Source organism: Penicillium longicatenatum (assembly GCF_028827895.1).
Source record: "Penicillium longicatenatum strain IBT 33135 chromosome Unknown contig_4_segment0_segment0, whole genome shotgun sequence".
NCBI lineage: Eukaryota > Fungi > Ascomycota > Eurotiomycetes > Eurotiales > Aspergillaceae > Penicillium > Penicillium longicatenatum.
In genome coordinates, this window is record NW_026643122.1 from 566,736 (window position 1) to 581,468 (window position 14,733).

At 48.0% G+C, this 14,733-nt stretch overlaps 4 protein-coding genes across 4 annotated transcripts; 2 read left to right on the forward strand and 2 right to left on the reverse strand.

Annotated features, from left to right (window-relative positions):
- Positions 1 to 652: 652 nt before the first annotated feature.
- N7484_007010 (uncharacterized protein) lies at positions 653 to 2,960 on the forward strand (the record flags this gene model as incomplete). The annotated part of the gene is made up of 6 exons (XM_057117397.1): positions 653 to 925; positions 986 to 1,008; positions 1,077 to 1,570; positions 1,621 to 1,995; positions 2,046 to 2,262; positions 2,312 to 2,960. The coding sequence occupies 6 exons, from the start codon at positions 653 to 655 to the stop codon at positions 2,958 to 2,960; spliced, it is 2,031 nt and encodes a 676-aa protein (XP_056970432.1).
- Positions 2,961 to 4,174: 1,214 nt separating this feature from the next.
- Positions 4,175 to 5,507, reverse strand: N7484_007011 (uncharacterized protein; the record flags this gene model as incomplete). The annotated part of the gene is made up of 5 exons (XM_057117398.1): positions 4,175 to 4,545; positions 4,605 to 4,669; positions 4,721 to 5,130; positions 5,192 to 5,299; positions 5,355 to 5,507. The coding sequence occupies 5 exons, from the start codon at positions 5,505 to 5,507 to the stop codon at positions 4,175 to 4,177; spliced, it is 1,107 nt and encodes a 368-aa protein (XP_056970433.1).
- Positions 5,508 to 7,773: 2,266 nt separating this feature from the next.
- N7484_007012 (GLTP domain-containing protein) lies at positions 7,774 to 8,629 on the reverse strand (the record flags this gene model as incomplete). The annotated part of the gene is made up of 4 exons (XM_057117399.1): positions 7,774 to 8,119; positions 8,197 to 8,315; positions 8,371 to 8,429; positions 8,488 to 8,629. The coding sequence occupies 4 exons, from the start codon at positions 8,627 to 8,629 to the stop codon at positions 7,774 to 7,776; spliced, it is 666 nt and encodes a 221-aa protein (XP_056970434.1).
- A 344-nt stretch (positions 8,630 to 8,973) lies between these two features.
- On the forward strand, positions 8,974 to 12,429 carry N7484_007013 (sporulation-specific 71 family protein; the record flags this gene model as incomplete). The annotated part of the gene is made up of 3 exons (XM_057117400.1): positions 8,974 to 9,051; positions 9,135 to 11,819; positions 11,875 to 12,429. 3 exons carry the CDS (start codon positions 8,974 to 8,976, stop codon positions 12,427 to 12,429), a joined length of 3,318 nt encoding a protein of 1,105 aa, XP_056970435.1.
- Between the last annotated feature and the right edge of the window lie 2,304 nt (positions 12,430 to 14,733).

The window sequence follows — 14,733 nt, forward strand, 5'->3', positions numbered from 1 at the left end:
TTCATAAGGACATGTTTACGACTATAAAAAAAAGAAATCTCGCAAGAGGGGGGAAAAAAAGTTGAAAAGATGCCTCAAATTATCAAAAAATTGACTTTCTTCTGCCTGTCATTAAGCGATAAATATCACGACCGTTACGCATCCATGCATAGTACTAGTATCAGCGATTCATCTTACATCTAAATGAAAGCATTCATAGATCAATACACTATTGTAAGCTAACGGACATAGATGCTACATTCTCAGTCATCTTATTCAATTTATCTCAAGAATATAAAGTAGTAACTTTGGTATCAGGTGTAGTGTAATCCAGTACAAACTACTCCGTAGGTTCCTGATGTGGTCACATAAAGGCACTTTTTTTGCTGGACCAATTAGATTTCCAATTCACGGACAATATTCCTATATCATCGTTACGTTTCCTTACTTTAAATGAATAATTTCTTTGATACTGTGTATACATTCTTGTGAGGAACATCCCGAGGTCCGGCCCCTAATAGGTTGATGCCTAAGGCCTGACACTAAACAAGGCTCCACTGCATCGTCACCAGCCCTTCAACGATTCAACTCCCCCGGGCGCTTAACCCTGTGCAGCCAACTCGATGTTGGGCAGAAAACAATTTCCAACCCAGCTTCCCATGTCCCCGTAATCATGTCCCGGAGGACGTTGGGTGGAGGTCGTGTTCTAGGCACCCCGACCGCGCTTTCATCAGCCCCGTCCTCGTCCCCGCAGCCGAAGCCAAGGGTGCTTTCGCCAACCGCCAGCAGCGTGTCCCTCAGTTCCCAGACATCTATCTCGCAATTCTCAACAGAAACACAAGATCTTACTTCACGCATATCCGTCGAGAATGGCGACACTTCTATATCTGCGGCACCGGCGGCTCCCGGAGCTCAGCTCTCTTGCCCGATCTGCAGTGAGGAGATGGTACGTCTAGCTTATCTATGGACTCTGGTGAGGGCAGGTACTAATATGTTATTTCCATAGGTTACCCTCCTCCAGCTCAACAGGTGCTTTTCAATTCTCTCCGATTTTTACCCCTAAGTGGCATGGCGGCGGTATTAACACTTGTCGGCAGACACCTCGACGATCTCCATCAGAACCTAGAAGATGACCGACAAGATGAAGTGAAGGATTGGTTCAAAGTGCAGATGGAGAAGGCGAGGAGGTTCCAACCTCTAGCTGTTTTGAATCAAAAACTCAAGGGCTTGGATGTCTTCGAGTCGAATGAAAATCAAACAGCCCCAGTCGCCAGCCGCCCCCTCGGAACCACCCATGCCGGACCGTCTGATAATGTCCCTAAGCTTCTCGACCCAGAAGACCTCATTACAAAGGAGCACTGGCAGGCTGGTAATCTCTATGACATCTGTCTAGAGCCGTCATGCGGCAAACGTCTGAACGGCACCAACGGCTGCGTCAACTGTCGAAAATGCGGCAAGCTATTTTGCGAAGAGCATACCATGTATCAAATGAAGCTATCTCGGTCAGCCCAGCCTGAACCTGTGAGGGGTATATGGGCTCGGGTGTGTGAAACCTGTTATAAGTCAAGGGAGGGTTATAATGACCATAATGGTATGCACTTCCCAACATTCTTGTGGATAAACGAAGCTTATAAAGCGCAGGAGCAATAAGAGACCATACGCAGGCATTCAAAAACATCAGAAAACAGACGGTGGACAAGAATTTCCTGGAGGTTTCTCGACTTGAGAAACGGTTAACTCGGCTTACACAACTCCTTGCCGGTCTCCCACCGGATCAGATACAGTCTAGTACGAATAAATTATTCTCCATTCCCTGGCAGAGTGACCAGCGAAAAGCTGTCGAGCAGACTATTGTCAGCTGGCAAGATGATGCCAGCGTCACCAGGTGTCCTTTTTGCCAGCAGGACTTCTCAGGGTACTCTTTCCGGAGACATCATTGCAGAACTTGCGGGCAGGTCGTATGTGGTGATACCAGTACAGGCTGTTCCAGTGAAGTGGGACTAAGCATCGCACCTCGTAAGTATTCGGATTTTTTCCAAAATGGCCATTGTTCTAATATTTTTAAGTGTCAAAAACATCAGAGAAAGCCGGTGCAGACCGTTTGATCAATGTGGATATCAGGCTTTGCAAAGATTGCAAGACGACATTATTTGACAAGCGTGACTTCCAAGAAGACCTTTCACGGAAGCCCCCAGAGGTTAGGGCTTATGAGAATCTGGTCCAATTTGAAAGAGGCATCCGTCTCCATCTTCCCAGGTTCCAGAGGCTCCTTGCCGCATTGCAGTATGTTATGTATTTCGATCTAGCTATACATCTACTGACACCATAAAAGAGACCCGAGAAGACCACCAGCTTCAGCACAAATTGCAGATGCTTCCAAAGTCCGCAAGCGACTCATCGACTCCTTCTCAAAGTACGATGTTGCAGCTCGACGTATTCGCGACCTGCCCACCAACTCTCCCACACAACAACGCTTACAGAAAGCGATATATCAGCAAGCCAGCTCTTTCCTTCATCTTCACATGCTCCCTTTGAAATCCCTTCCAAAGGTTCTCAAACACGCATCTCCATCAAGAGACTCTATACCCAGTCGCACTTCCTCCCCAAGCACTTTAGTCAACGGCTCACCAGCCCCCATCAAACCCCAAGAATCTGCGCTCGCTTCAATTGCATACAACAAACGTCTCGCGCCCAACGGCAGCAACACGAGTCTAGCCAGCGACACAAGCAGCGCCGTCTCCGCCCTAGAAGCAGAAGAGAAGTCGCTACGGGAACGCCTTATCGTGCTGGAGGAGCAGAAATTCTTCGTATCCGAAATGATCGCAGACGCCAACCGTCGACGGAAATTCGACGAAGTAAGCAGTCTTGCCGTGAACGTGGAAGACCTGAGTCGCGAGATTGACCGAGTCAATGGCATGCTCGCTAGTCTTGATTTTGAAGGCGTCTACACTGGGGGCAACAATCTGGAGGTCAGCGGGTGATCAAGACCTACGTTCCCTTGCATAATAAGTAGACTCGTGGTGTCTTCACAATTACCACTTTTTTTTCCTACTGTTTGCTATTGCTTCCTTCAATTCTTGATATTGTGACAGGCGTTCTCAAGCACCTTACCTTGATTGTGCATAGCATTGGGCGTTGAGCGTTCATTGAAGGATTTATAATGAAACAGCCACTATCTTTGAATAAGAATATATTATTCCTAGAGTTCATTCAGCCTTTAGCATTGTATAGGCAGAAATAATAGGCTGTCTAATTCAATTGGGTCTTGAAGTAAAACCTAGGCTATACAGAGAGGATAGATAGTCTCAGGACAACCATTGTTCGGTAACTGTAACTGAATAAAATTCATCACCAACCTCGGAGCCTGTCTGCCATCAGAAGAGAAGAGAGAGATTGGGAGGCAACAAAAAAACTACGGTGGGATGTGATAGGAGGATAATAATCTTCCAATCAAAACATTTCAAAAATGAAAAAGAAATGTAGAACCGAACGCGGGGGTCGAACCCGCAACCTTGAGATTAAGAGTCTCACGCTCTACCGATTGAGCTAGCCCGGCTGGGCTTGTTGAAGGCCGATCACTTTATGGTTCCATGAAGCACAATCAAAAATAGCCCTAACCGAGAAAAAAAATCCACCCAGAATGTGATGATTTTTCAAAAAAAAAATTTGAAAAAAAAAATAACCGAACGCGGGGGTCGAACCCGCAACCTTGAGATTAAGAGTCTCACGCTCTACCGATTGAGCTAGCCCGGCGGGCTTGTTGGGGACAATTCAATCTATGGTAATATGATCCAAGCTTGAAGATAGAGGGTTTTGACTTCGGATTCCGGATTTGGTATCGGTTTTGCAAGGGTCCTTGGGGTTCCAATGGGAGTATGTACTTTTCGTATTTATTATCTGTCGTATTTCAACTGAATTGGTATAAAATTCATATGGGTGCTATACTCGTAGGGTTGCGCTGTGTACTAAGGTTCTCCCGGCCTAGATATATAGCAACGAATATTGCTTTGGTTCTAGATGGGCAAGAAGCCTTCTAACATCCATATCACCAGGCTACTCATTACACATATGTAGATACTGAAGACATAATTGCAAACATGTACGATCATAAAGAATCCATAATTACTTTAAATCTAATTTTAACTGTTAAAAGAATATAAAACATTGAAAGCACAAAAACCACCCAAAAATAAATCTATGACTCGTCCTCCGAAACAAAGAAAGTCTTCTGCACATTCACCCCACGAAAGAAAGTCCCCTTATTAGGGTTCAAGTCCTCCTGGCTACTCGTGCGACTATCCTGGTTCGAAGTATGAACCGTAGTGATTACATGTGCATCCTCGGGATCGAGATCCGGTCGCCAGTACCGTGGGCCCGAGGGATCACCAGAGCGTGCAACATTTACACTGTCTAAGGGGACACTGCCACCAGTGCGCTTGCTCCGGGTACCGACTGAGCTGGGGTCACGAAACCAGCGAAAGAGTGGTCGGAGGGTAACCAGGCTGCCGGCGGCGATACCGAGGCCGGCTTCGATGTTGGACCAGATGGAGATGTTGGTAGTTGCGTCTATCATAGCATTAGAATTGTTGTTTCGCGCTGGGTAGGTCAAAGCAAGGAACACTCACAAAGGAAATTCGTGTCCTTGTAGTCATGCAGGAAAGGAATGCGAACGATGACAGCTGCGCTTGCACTATAATATTTGGTTAGCTGGAAGTCCATTTATACACAGCTGAGAACATACACGCATCCCATGCCAAGAATACCGGCCAAAGCAGCTTTGGTCCGGGCATTCATCTGCAAATTCCAGACGAGGGAAACGGGCAAAAGTCCCAGAGTCAGATCACACATGGTGGCGGTGACACTATAGACATAGGCTATATCGATGATGCCGTCGAGGTTCACGCAAGAGCCACTGAGGATCTCCGGTGGGGTGTTATACATCCGAACTCGCTGCCAGAAGTACGAGACCGGATGGCATTGTAAAGTCAACATGAACCAGAACACTAGACCGACGATCGTGGTCACGGCGATAACGCCCCAAAGGGCCACTCGGTGCATTCGGGAGACGGTGAGGCGGAGTAAGGCCAGGGCGATTGAAGCCTTTGCGACACCGCAGACCCAGACGTAAACTGTTTGGCCGAGCCACCACCACTGTGAGACATTGTTAGCCCTGGGCTCATTTGCCTGGAGGATTTGACAAGGCATCACATACAAACATAGCGGTTTCCATGGTGCCCCGTTCGATCAACACATCCGTCTTCTGACCAATGCCATACAGTGCGCCTGTAATTCCACATAATGCGAAGAGGATGTTCAAAAGCTACTTGATCATCAGTCACATGTCACATGCATAACATGGGTTGTCCTTAATTTACCATAGCAAAGACCATCAGGCCATCATCCCAGCCAAAGGCCTTGACCAGCTTGATTCGAACAAAGCATCGTAGACAGACAGCGATAAATGAAAGACCCAAGAAAATAGTGGTCACAACAAAGATGGACAAACTGCGACCCTCCAGTGGAAGCATGGTGATAGCAGGATAAGAAATCAAGGATCACCTCCAATTCATGTTCACCCAACAGGGAATATAATGCCGGCGAATTAAGATAGAACCCCAATACCCTTCAAACCCCCTCGGGGTAGTGCTGTCTAGAGGAACAGAAAGAAAAAAAAGAAAAGTAAAAGAAGGAAATTGCATCACAAGCTTAGCATTACGAACCAGTGGCAATGGAACGCCAAGCGGGCGAGACGGGCGGCGGTTCTCGTTTTGAATAAAAGTGACCAGGATAAAGCCAAATAAAAAATAAAATAAAAAATCCCTGAGGCTCCAGAATGGTTGATATGCGCATACCAAGCACTAGTGTGAGCAATCTTGGACTGTGACCCGCGACGGCAACTCTACGGGCCTGGGAACCACCAGCCGAGCCTGTGGGGACTTAACCTCTAACAAAACTGGATTTCCTCACAAACCTCAGGGGCGTCATGCTAGCTTGACAGGAAACGTTACATGTTTCACTTGCACCCATGGACGGCAGACACCATATGCGGAGAAGATTGTCCGCCGGTACCCCGACAAAGCGTTTCTATGGAACAAAATACCCTTGCTCGCGTGGTAAGTTCTAGCCTGCCGCGCATAGCCGCTCAGACCTCAAAATCGTGGGTTCCATGGCTGGGAGAAACTCGGGGACCATGACGAGAAGAATACCTTTGTCAAGAAAGGAAAAGGCCTGATGCATGTCCCTGCCAACGAGCGATGCGTGCCATTCACCATGTGGAGCAAATATCTTGGCAATCCCACCATTCAGAACCACCATGACAAACTAGTCTCATTCTGTTCGGTCGACCCGGCAAGACCATTGTCGCTGTATGGATAGACGAAGCGTTAGATCGATTTCCACCCCACCCCCTGGACCACCTTGGCATCTGCGGTCTTCAGCAACCCCCCTTTGTCGGCAATTCATGGGCCGGTGCGCTGTAATGAAGTCGAAAGGCATGTGCCCAGAACCACGGAAGGAAAAGGTTGGGAAGGTTTGACAGCAGACTAGTGGCAAACTAACGAACTGTCAACATGTGAATTTTTTGGCTTGGTGTAGGGGGAAGGTTCAATAGATCTGGAATCCGGTGACTTTCTATCGCATCGACGATATACATCGAGATCGTGAGATGCGTTGTATCGCATCGTGTCGAGGCCCAGCAGGCCCAGCGCGTTTACGGAGTACTTGCCCTTACAATAGGCGATCGACGGCACAGAAACTGCCCCGTTACCAGAAGCGAGATACGATCTGCAGTTCTGTGGGCTCCCGGAAATTACTTAACATTTGCGGTGTCTCCACCGTTGCGGTCGGCTAGAGTGGATGCAACTCGTAGCGATCGCTTGACATCTGGCGTGCCACAAATGCCACCAACCATTCGGCGCCGCTCGAGGAGTAAATATAGGTCTGTGGACGTAGGTGGAGTCAGAAAGGTGTGAAAACTTTAAAATGCCTTGGACATGCTTAAATATATTGAATCTGGGATTGCATGCATCGTCTTTGGAACACAATGCCATTCAATCCGGGGAGAACATTAAGCATCCTGAGACACCCGTTAAGCAGGTGGATCGTGGTTAAATTAAATGTTCGATCCCTGTTAATCGGCGCTGGCTCTAGCCTTGCTAAATTTAACATGAGCTGGATCGTGCGCATTGGGACACTGGCAGTGCAACACACAACCGTGGTACGTGGTCCTGTAGCCCCTTTGGAGTTGTCCACCCTGTAAGGTTTAGGTCTCCATGGTTGCTCGTATCCGGCTAAGGGGCCATACTTATGCCCTATACTATTGGTCCCACGTTTCAAAGTCTTGTCAGCGGTAAACTTTGAGAAACTTTCTCAGCGCTTGCGCTTGCCTGGAGCTACTAGTACGATAGCTTGGGAACCAGCTCCAAGATGACGCAAGTTTATTCCAAAGGTTATTTTATTCATCCCGACGATCAAGCTTGCGTAATTGGACAATATGTCTGAAGCGCCTTGGATCCAATCATCTTTAGGGTAGCAGCCAATTGTCCATGAAATGATAAGAACACCACAGGATTGCTCATGATCATGGCTAACATTCGTGTTGCTGTTAATGACCGTGCAAAGTGAAGTATTCATATATGAATCGCATTCTTAAGTGAACTGTCGCAGCCACAAACAAACTGCGTATTCGCTATATCAAAGAGACTTGATGTGCTCACAGAGCAAGGTTCAATATGTACATATCAAAATTGTATTGAAGAGGTTCCCAATGATCCAGCCAGCTGCCTCACAATGAACTTACTTCCACTGAGCCTCGGGGGTGGCCTGGAAGGTCTTCAAGATCTTCACAACCCTCTCCAGAGCCTCAACCTCGCGGCTCAGACCAGCAGACACGCGAGCCTCAACCTCAGGGTCCACCTTCTCATTCTCGTTATCAGCGGCCTTGGCGTTCTTGTCGTCAACCTTGCGGAAGAAGGTAGTCCGGTAGGGGCAGAAACCCATAGCAGCGCTGAAGACACCCTTGACAACGAAGTTGTGGTGGGGCTTGAGGGTGGTACCGTAAGCCTGGTTGAAAGAAACGGAGAGCTGGGAGGAGGGGTTGTCGAGGTTGTGGCGGAGAGCCTGGACAGTGAAATCGAGGCCGCTATTCAACATATTATCAGTTTCCAGTTGGACTATGGGGATGTGATGGCTTGTTTGCATTGGGCAAGAGCAACTTACCGGACCAACCAAAGGAGTCCCTCAGTAGCCTTGTGCTGGCCAGACTTCAACTCATTGCGGACGAGGTCCTGGAGGGTCTCAGACTCAGCAGGAGCAGCATCCTTGCGCTTTTGCACTTTCTATGATAGACATCAGTCGGTGTTATGGCAGAATGAGGGGCAGGGGGGAACGAACCTCGATGTTGGTGTTCAAATCAGCAATGACACGGTTGAAAGTAGTGGCACCAAGGATGTCTAGAGCATGACAAGATCAGTATCAATATGTATTCGAAATAGAACTGGTTGAACATACCGAACAGAGTGACCAAGGACCGAGCAGCCTGGAGGAACTCCTCAGTGTTGATAGCATCGCCATTGGCGGAGTCAATGGAGACATTCACGAAGGACTTGCCCTCGATCTTTGCGAGCCAATTGGTATCAGGAGAAGCAGCCATGATTGCGATAATGTAAGAGGAAATGAAGTTCAGGGAATTCGAAACAACAAGGAGATAACCAACAGCTGTCACTCACCGCTGCCTGCCACGTGAGCCAATGGCGGGGCAGCATAGATGCCAACAGTGCAAACAATGCTGTTGTTGAGCATCATGTGACATGATCTTCAAATTTGGTTTGTTTGCTTGTTTGACGTCATGGAATCATGTTGCATCGAGATCCTGCGATTGATCCACCGAGTTCATAGGTGCCTAATTCGATCATTTCCCCGCCGCAAGGACTTCAGTGCTTCATGTGCAGTCAATTGCTCTGCAATAAGCCTCCTTTTGGATAATATACCAGTGCTATGAGTGCCTCCCAGCCCGACGGCACTCGATCAGATACCACTGAACCTATCTATCATGAGCACTACAAGGGCCTACAGGTTGGGTCCTTTACGGACCAGAAACTGGCATGCTTGACCCATAACCCCACCTTGATATCCCAGACTGACTGACCCAATTCTAGCGACATGCCTCTGCCCAGCATTTGCACATGACAAACCGGCGCTTCTTCATCGGACCTATTCCAGCTGGATGGCTTCAGGGCCACCGAAAATCTTGGTACCGAACACGGCTTCAGCTGAAGAATTATACATCGCAGACACTCTCGTTTAAAGTGGATCCTGTCACGTTTCATTACAATCAGCAAGAAAGCTTCGGTGACGGACATCAGCCGTCATCGCAGCCATTGGAAGAGGAGGTTGCCCTCACGTATACCAATACCAATGATGCGCCGGCTGAAGAGGAGGAAGACATAACGACCGAACAAGAGGATTCCGAAGATCCGCAGGGGGAACTTCGTACACTCTCTCACCCTCCAAGAGAAGGAGAGGAGCCTATTCAGGCGGAGACAGAGACGGAGACAGAGACTGAAACGGAAACGGAAACAGCAACGGAGACGAATGATAATTATACAGAGGATGATGACGACGGCGAAAGCACACCGCGCCCAAGTGCCCCGGCAAGTGCGAAGACACAAGAAAACATATACAACGATGGAACCGCATCGTCCTCGTTCGTCACAGCCAGAGAGGAAGTAAGCAGCAGCGCTGACTCGGAATCTACTACATCTACAATACACCCTAGCCCGAGACTGACCTTCTCCGACCAGAGGCCTCAGTCGCAATGGTCTCAAAATTTGAGCATCGGGGGCCCTAGCATTGGAAATACTGGTGGTGCTTCTGGGGTTCCAAGTGAAACCGACTCTACCACCAATCTGCTGAAAGGCAAGCGGAAAGAGCAAAAACCACAGAAAAGTCAGGCTTCTGGTGTTACAAGATTCACGTTAGAACACCAACAACCCCAGGATGAAGATGACAACGAACAAGCAGACCCAGGGCGAGAGAGACATGCCCAGGGGCGAATCACGCGAAAAATGGCGAAATACAACTTGGATGATAATATCATGGATAAGCAGCAGAGATTGCGCTCCAAGATTGCTAAGACAGGGAATACCATATCTGCGAATCGACCACGTCGACGAAAGTTGCAAAATGGTGAGATTATCAAGGCCGAGAGAATGTTGGTTCTGGTGGAAGAGTCGATGAAAGAGAAGCTCCCCGAAGACTATTCTGAAAATACCAGTATGCGAATGGACAATCGCACTGTGGATAAGTGGCGCGAGTTCTTGGTTGTATGTCGCAAGAGCTCAGCCGAGCATGCGCCCTTTGTCCTCCAGATGTACCGCACTCGTGTAATCCCTGACGTTCAAAACTCGAGGGTCAAGATACGGCCATACTATGAGGTTCTTCTGAACCACAGGAATACCCGGGTCAATCTTTACTCTTCGCTGGACAAGACCATCGTCATTTGGCATCCCTGCAAGCGTGGCACGAAGATCTTCATAATTCGACCCAAGTCTTCCGCCCATGGTGCTGAATGGTACACATTTATTCGACAAGTACTTGGGTGGCAACGGCCTGACAAGCTGCCTATTAATGTCCCTGACCTTGGCGTCTCATTGATCTTCAAGAACCCATTCCAGCAGCTGGAAGCCCAGCTTGGTCTGGGCCATGATGACAACCATCACACTACAGTGCTCAGCCGAGCTGCAAAGGAGGAAAAACACGCTGCCGCTGCCATTATTCGGGGCTGTATAGAAATGCTCGAAGGTCGATCCGAGTGGGCCGAGGTGCTGAAGGCTTGGTCCAAAACCGAGAAGATGGGCCTTGCCTGGAAGCGATATGACCGTCTCGAGTGGGTCTTCGGCGTAAACGAAGAGAACATGTATGGGTCAATCGCCATGCAGTCATCCCATGAACTCGAGCTTCGGCCACGCTACCACTACTCGACCGCGATCAAAAAGCTGGCAGATAAAAAGGAAGAGGAGCCACCGCCATTGGAGGGGTTTTTGGTCCGCCTCACGTCACAGAAAGGCGTGCATCAGAGAATGAACAAGATGTTCTACAAACGTCTCTACTTCTACACCGAAGACCAACACCTGCTGTTTTGCAGACCTGCCAAGGCGCTTCCTCCTGCACCACCGAAGCTTGCACAGTCGGAAGATTCGAACGTGCCGTCAGCTGAAGAAATCTTAAACCAAGCACCAATAACCTGGGATATTGACCCGTACCCAATTCAAGATGATGACGTTGAATGGCTGTCCAGTGGAAACCCAGAGTATGTCCAACGCCACGATGAGAATGCCTATGCACAGTGGCAAAGGAAAGTTCATAACATCAATCATGCGGATGGATACATTGACCTTTGCAAAGTGCGTGAAGTACGCCGCATGCGATGGGGAAGCAGTCCTGCCGATCCTAATATTGAAGAAGGACCAGCTGTTGACTTTCAACCCGAGGGGACTAGTTCACGCCAGGACGATGGTGCTACCAAGCAATTTGATGATGACCGGACATTTGAGATGACACTTGAGAATGATTTGGTCATCCGTCTGCAAGCATACGACCCTGTCACCCGCGACGAATGGGTGAAAAGACTAGATGCTCTGGTCAAATACTGGAGAGCACGCCATGCCGACGATGCCGCTGAACTGATCGCTGTGCGCCAGCGTAATCTCAAGCTTTTGGAGATTGATGAGGAGATGGAGTCAATCGTCGGCCAATTTGCAGAGAAATGGGAGGTCAAAAAGGCCGAGGCATCACCACACCTACACAACATGTGCGCGTTATCCGGCTGTCGGACAATCAAGGTATGTGATTGCATCTCACGAGTTCTTAATTTCAATACTTACCATGGGAATCCAGATGTCCGGTCAGCTCTACCGCAAACCCCGTCGCCACACCACATTTTCCCGCTGCCACGTTATCCTCTCCGACGGCAAGCTCCTCATCTTCCGAAGCACACTTCGCAAACACAACGGCGTCAAAATTCCCCATATCCACCAAGAACACGAAACAACCATTGATCTACACGACTGCTACATCTACTCAGGCATAATCACCGAAAATGACCTGCTATACGCCAATCAAACATTCGATAGTAATAACCCTGGTCTCCGCGCTCTACCACGAGTCTACCTTGCATCCGATTCATTCACCAGCCGAGATGGAGACGCCGCCATCACATTCGTGATCTGGCAACCCACCAAGAAGAGCCTTTTCCGTGCCCAGGAACACACACTCCAGGGAACTGCGAAGCGGTCTCTGCGGCATGTTTCGACGCTTGGCAAGCACGGTCGAACGATCGTGTTCAAGGCGCGGAGTCGCGTTGAGAAGGATCGGTGGGTGATGAGTATCTCTTCTGAGATTGATCGGTTGCAGGAGGAGAAGCATGAAGATATACGGATTGTCTCGCAGTAATCATTAATTTTTATATCCACTATTACGAACACGCATAGCATTCGGGGATTTTTGTCATTATTTAGCTTTTCTTTTCGGGAATCTAGGGTTATTCTCTCTTTTTTAAATTTGCAGTAATCGAACTACGATTCACAGAATCGATAATCCACAGCTTGCATATTTTTCTGAAGATCGTTTGCATAGGAGTATTTTGTAAAGCTATTCAAGGTCAAGGATTTCGAGACATGTTAATGAAACTGAGCTGTGATACCTCTATACCACCGTGCTCGAGCCAGTCATTCCCTTCTCCTGATCACCTTTATCTGGAAATTCAATACCTAGTTCGAGTCCTGTTACTCGGTCTGAATCGATATAATGGCGTTACATTCATCGCTATTCACACCGACATTCAAATTGGATACTAAAATGATTAACGGCTGTATCCACCTAGCTCTATCAGACCAAGCCTCATAGCATGGACATAAGCATAGCTCGGTCCTTTGAGAATCATGGCTCAGGTGCAGGTTATAGATGAGCCTCAAGCTGTAGGTTCCTAAGAAAAGTGAAACCAAGAAAACGCCGAGGACCATACGGGTTGATTCCGATTGGAGCATGTCTACGAGGCCTATAGCAAGGCATAAATACAATGGTGGGGCTGGAGTCCATCGGGGATTACGTTGTAGAAGAATGGCTGTGCAGACAAACAGATCAATCAATAAAGAGCTGGGCCTGCTGAGGATCGAAGTCCGGATCCTCAAAGTTCAATGGCCAGAAACATTCTGGAGAATCTCATACCTTGGCCGATGTAAAACTAACCAAAACCATATCAACACCAAAACAAAACAATACTTATCAGAACTGATGCTGTGACCAGATAAAGCAGATCAACAGCTTCTCCTGCATTAGAGACCAAAGCAAATTGGCTAGCGAAAGTGGATTGAACATGCTGATCGTTGCTCCATGCTCGTAGTGGGGGCCATAAGCGGCGCCTGAGCAAAATAAAGCTTAGAGCAAATCTGGCGATCTTGGAATACAGGAAAACCTCACAGGCTTCTCTGGTTGATAATACCTATTGTTCTGATACGACCTTTGCCATGGTCCACTGCATGTATGCTATATTGAACAAAGCCATGTCGAGATCAGAAAGTGTGAAATTCAAGATAAAGGCACTATATCCGCTTTGATGATACTTTAACAGCCTCAAGTGGTAGAGAGGCTGATCTATCACTTTGATGCCCAACATGGGGGCGGTTGCTGCCTAATATCTCACCTCATGCATCCCGGTACCTGCTGATTTGCTTTCATCGCGCTTGAAAGCCAATCAAAATTGATCCAGTAGTCAATCATTTTCGAGTTATGATTTGGATGTTCAAGATGGGCCAGGATCTACCGACATTGGGAAAGTGGATGCCAAAGGTTTGATCAATACAGTTCTCCAAGCCAATCAGAGCTAGTCGAGTCTGTAGATGGCCAATATTTAGTTCCGATTCCGCGCGCTTTTCAGCTACGCCCCTTCCTTTTCTGAGCCGTGATTCAAGACCACCCCCAGCCCCTAGCTTGGAAAGGCTTTATGCTCAACTTAGCCCTACCATCGCTCTGAAAGCCAATCAGAGTTAATTGTATTGTAAGGTGGCCATTTTTTAGTTGAGAATATCTCCTCCAGGATGAGCAACAGCAGATCGTTGATGCGGAGTCTACACCTACAAAAATCTCCCTAGGAAGAGTCTTTATCTCAGATTAGGCCCACCAATTTCTGCTCAAAGACCAATCGAGATCAAGGAAGACAGTGGTCCGCCAACTTTCAGTTAAAATTTCAGACTCAGCCACAGCCTTGATGACGACGACCTGAGCCATGATATAACCGCTTGGTCACCGTAAGCCGCCTGTAGAGGATCTAGCCAATGACGAGATATTGCAACCTGCCATGATTGATCAGGCTCCTATTTTACTCGCAGCCAATCAGAACCGTCTGAGTAGTTGGACAGACACTTTTAGTTATCATTAAATGAATGCAGATAACCCTTCCCTGAGCCATGATCTGCGAGCATTCCCCAGCCTTAAAAGGGTTGCAATCCTAGATTAGGCCCACCGTAGCCTCCAACCCAATCAGATCAAAGAAAGTAGTTGGACGGCCATTTTTTAGTTTCATTTCCTCCTGAAGAAGGAGGCTCATCACTCCTTCACTGAGCCGTGATCTACGAGTCCTCCCCAACCTCAGAGTTCTTGTCTAGATTAGGCCCACCACTTTCCACTCAAGAACCAATAGAGATCAATCAAGATGCTTGACCAGCATTTTTTAGTTTGGATCTCCAATTATGGATGACG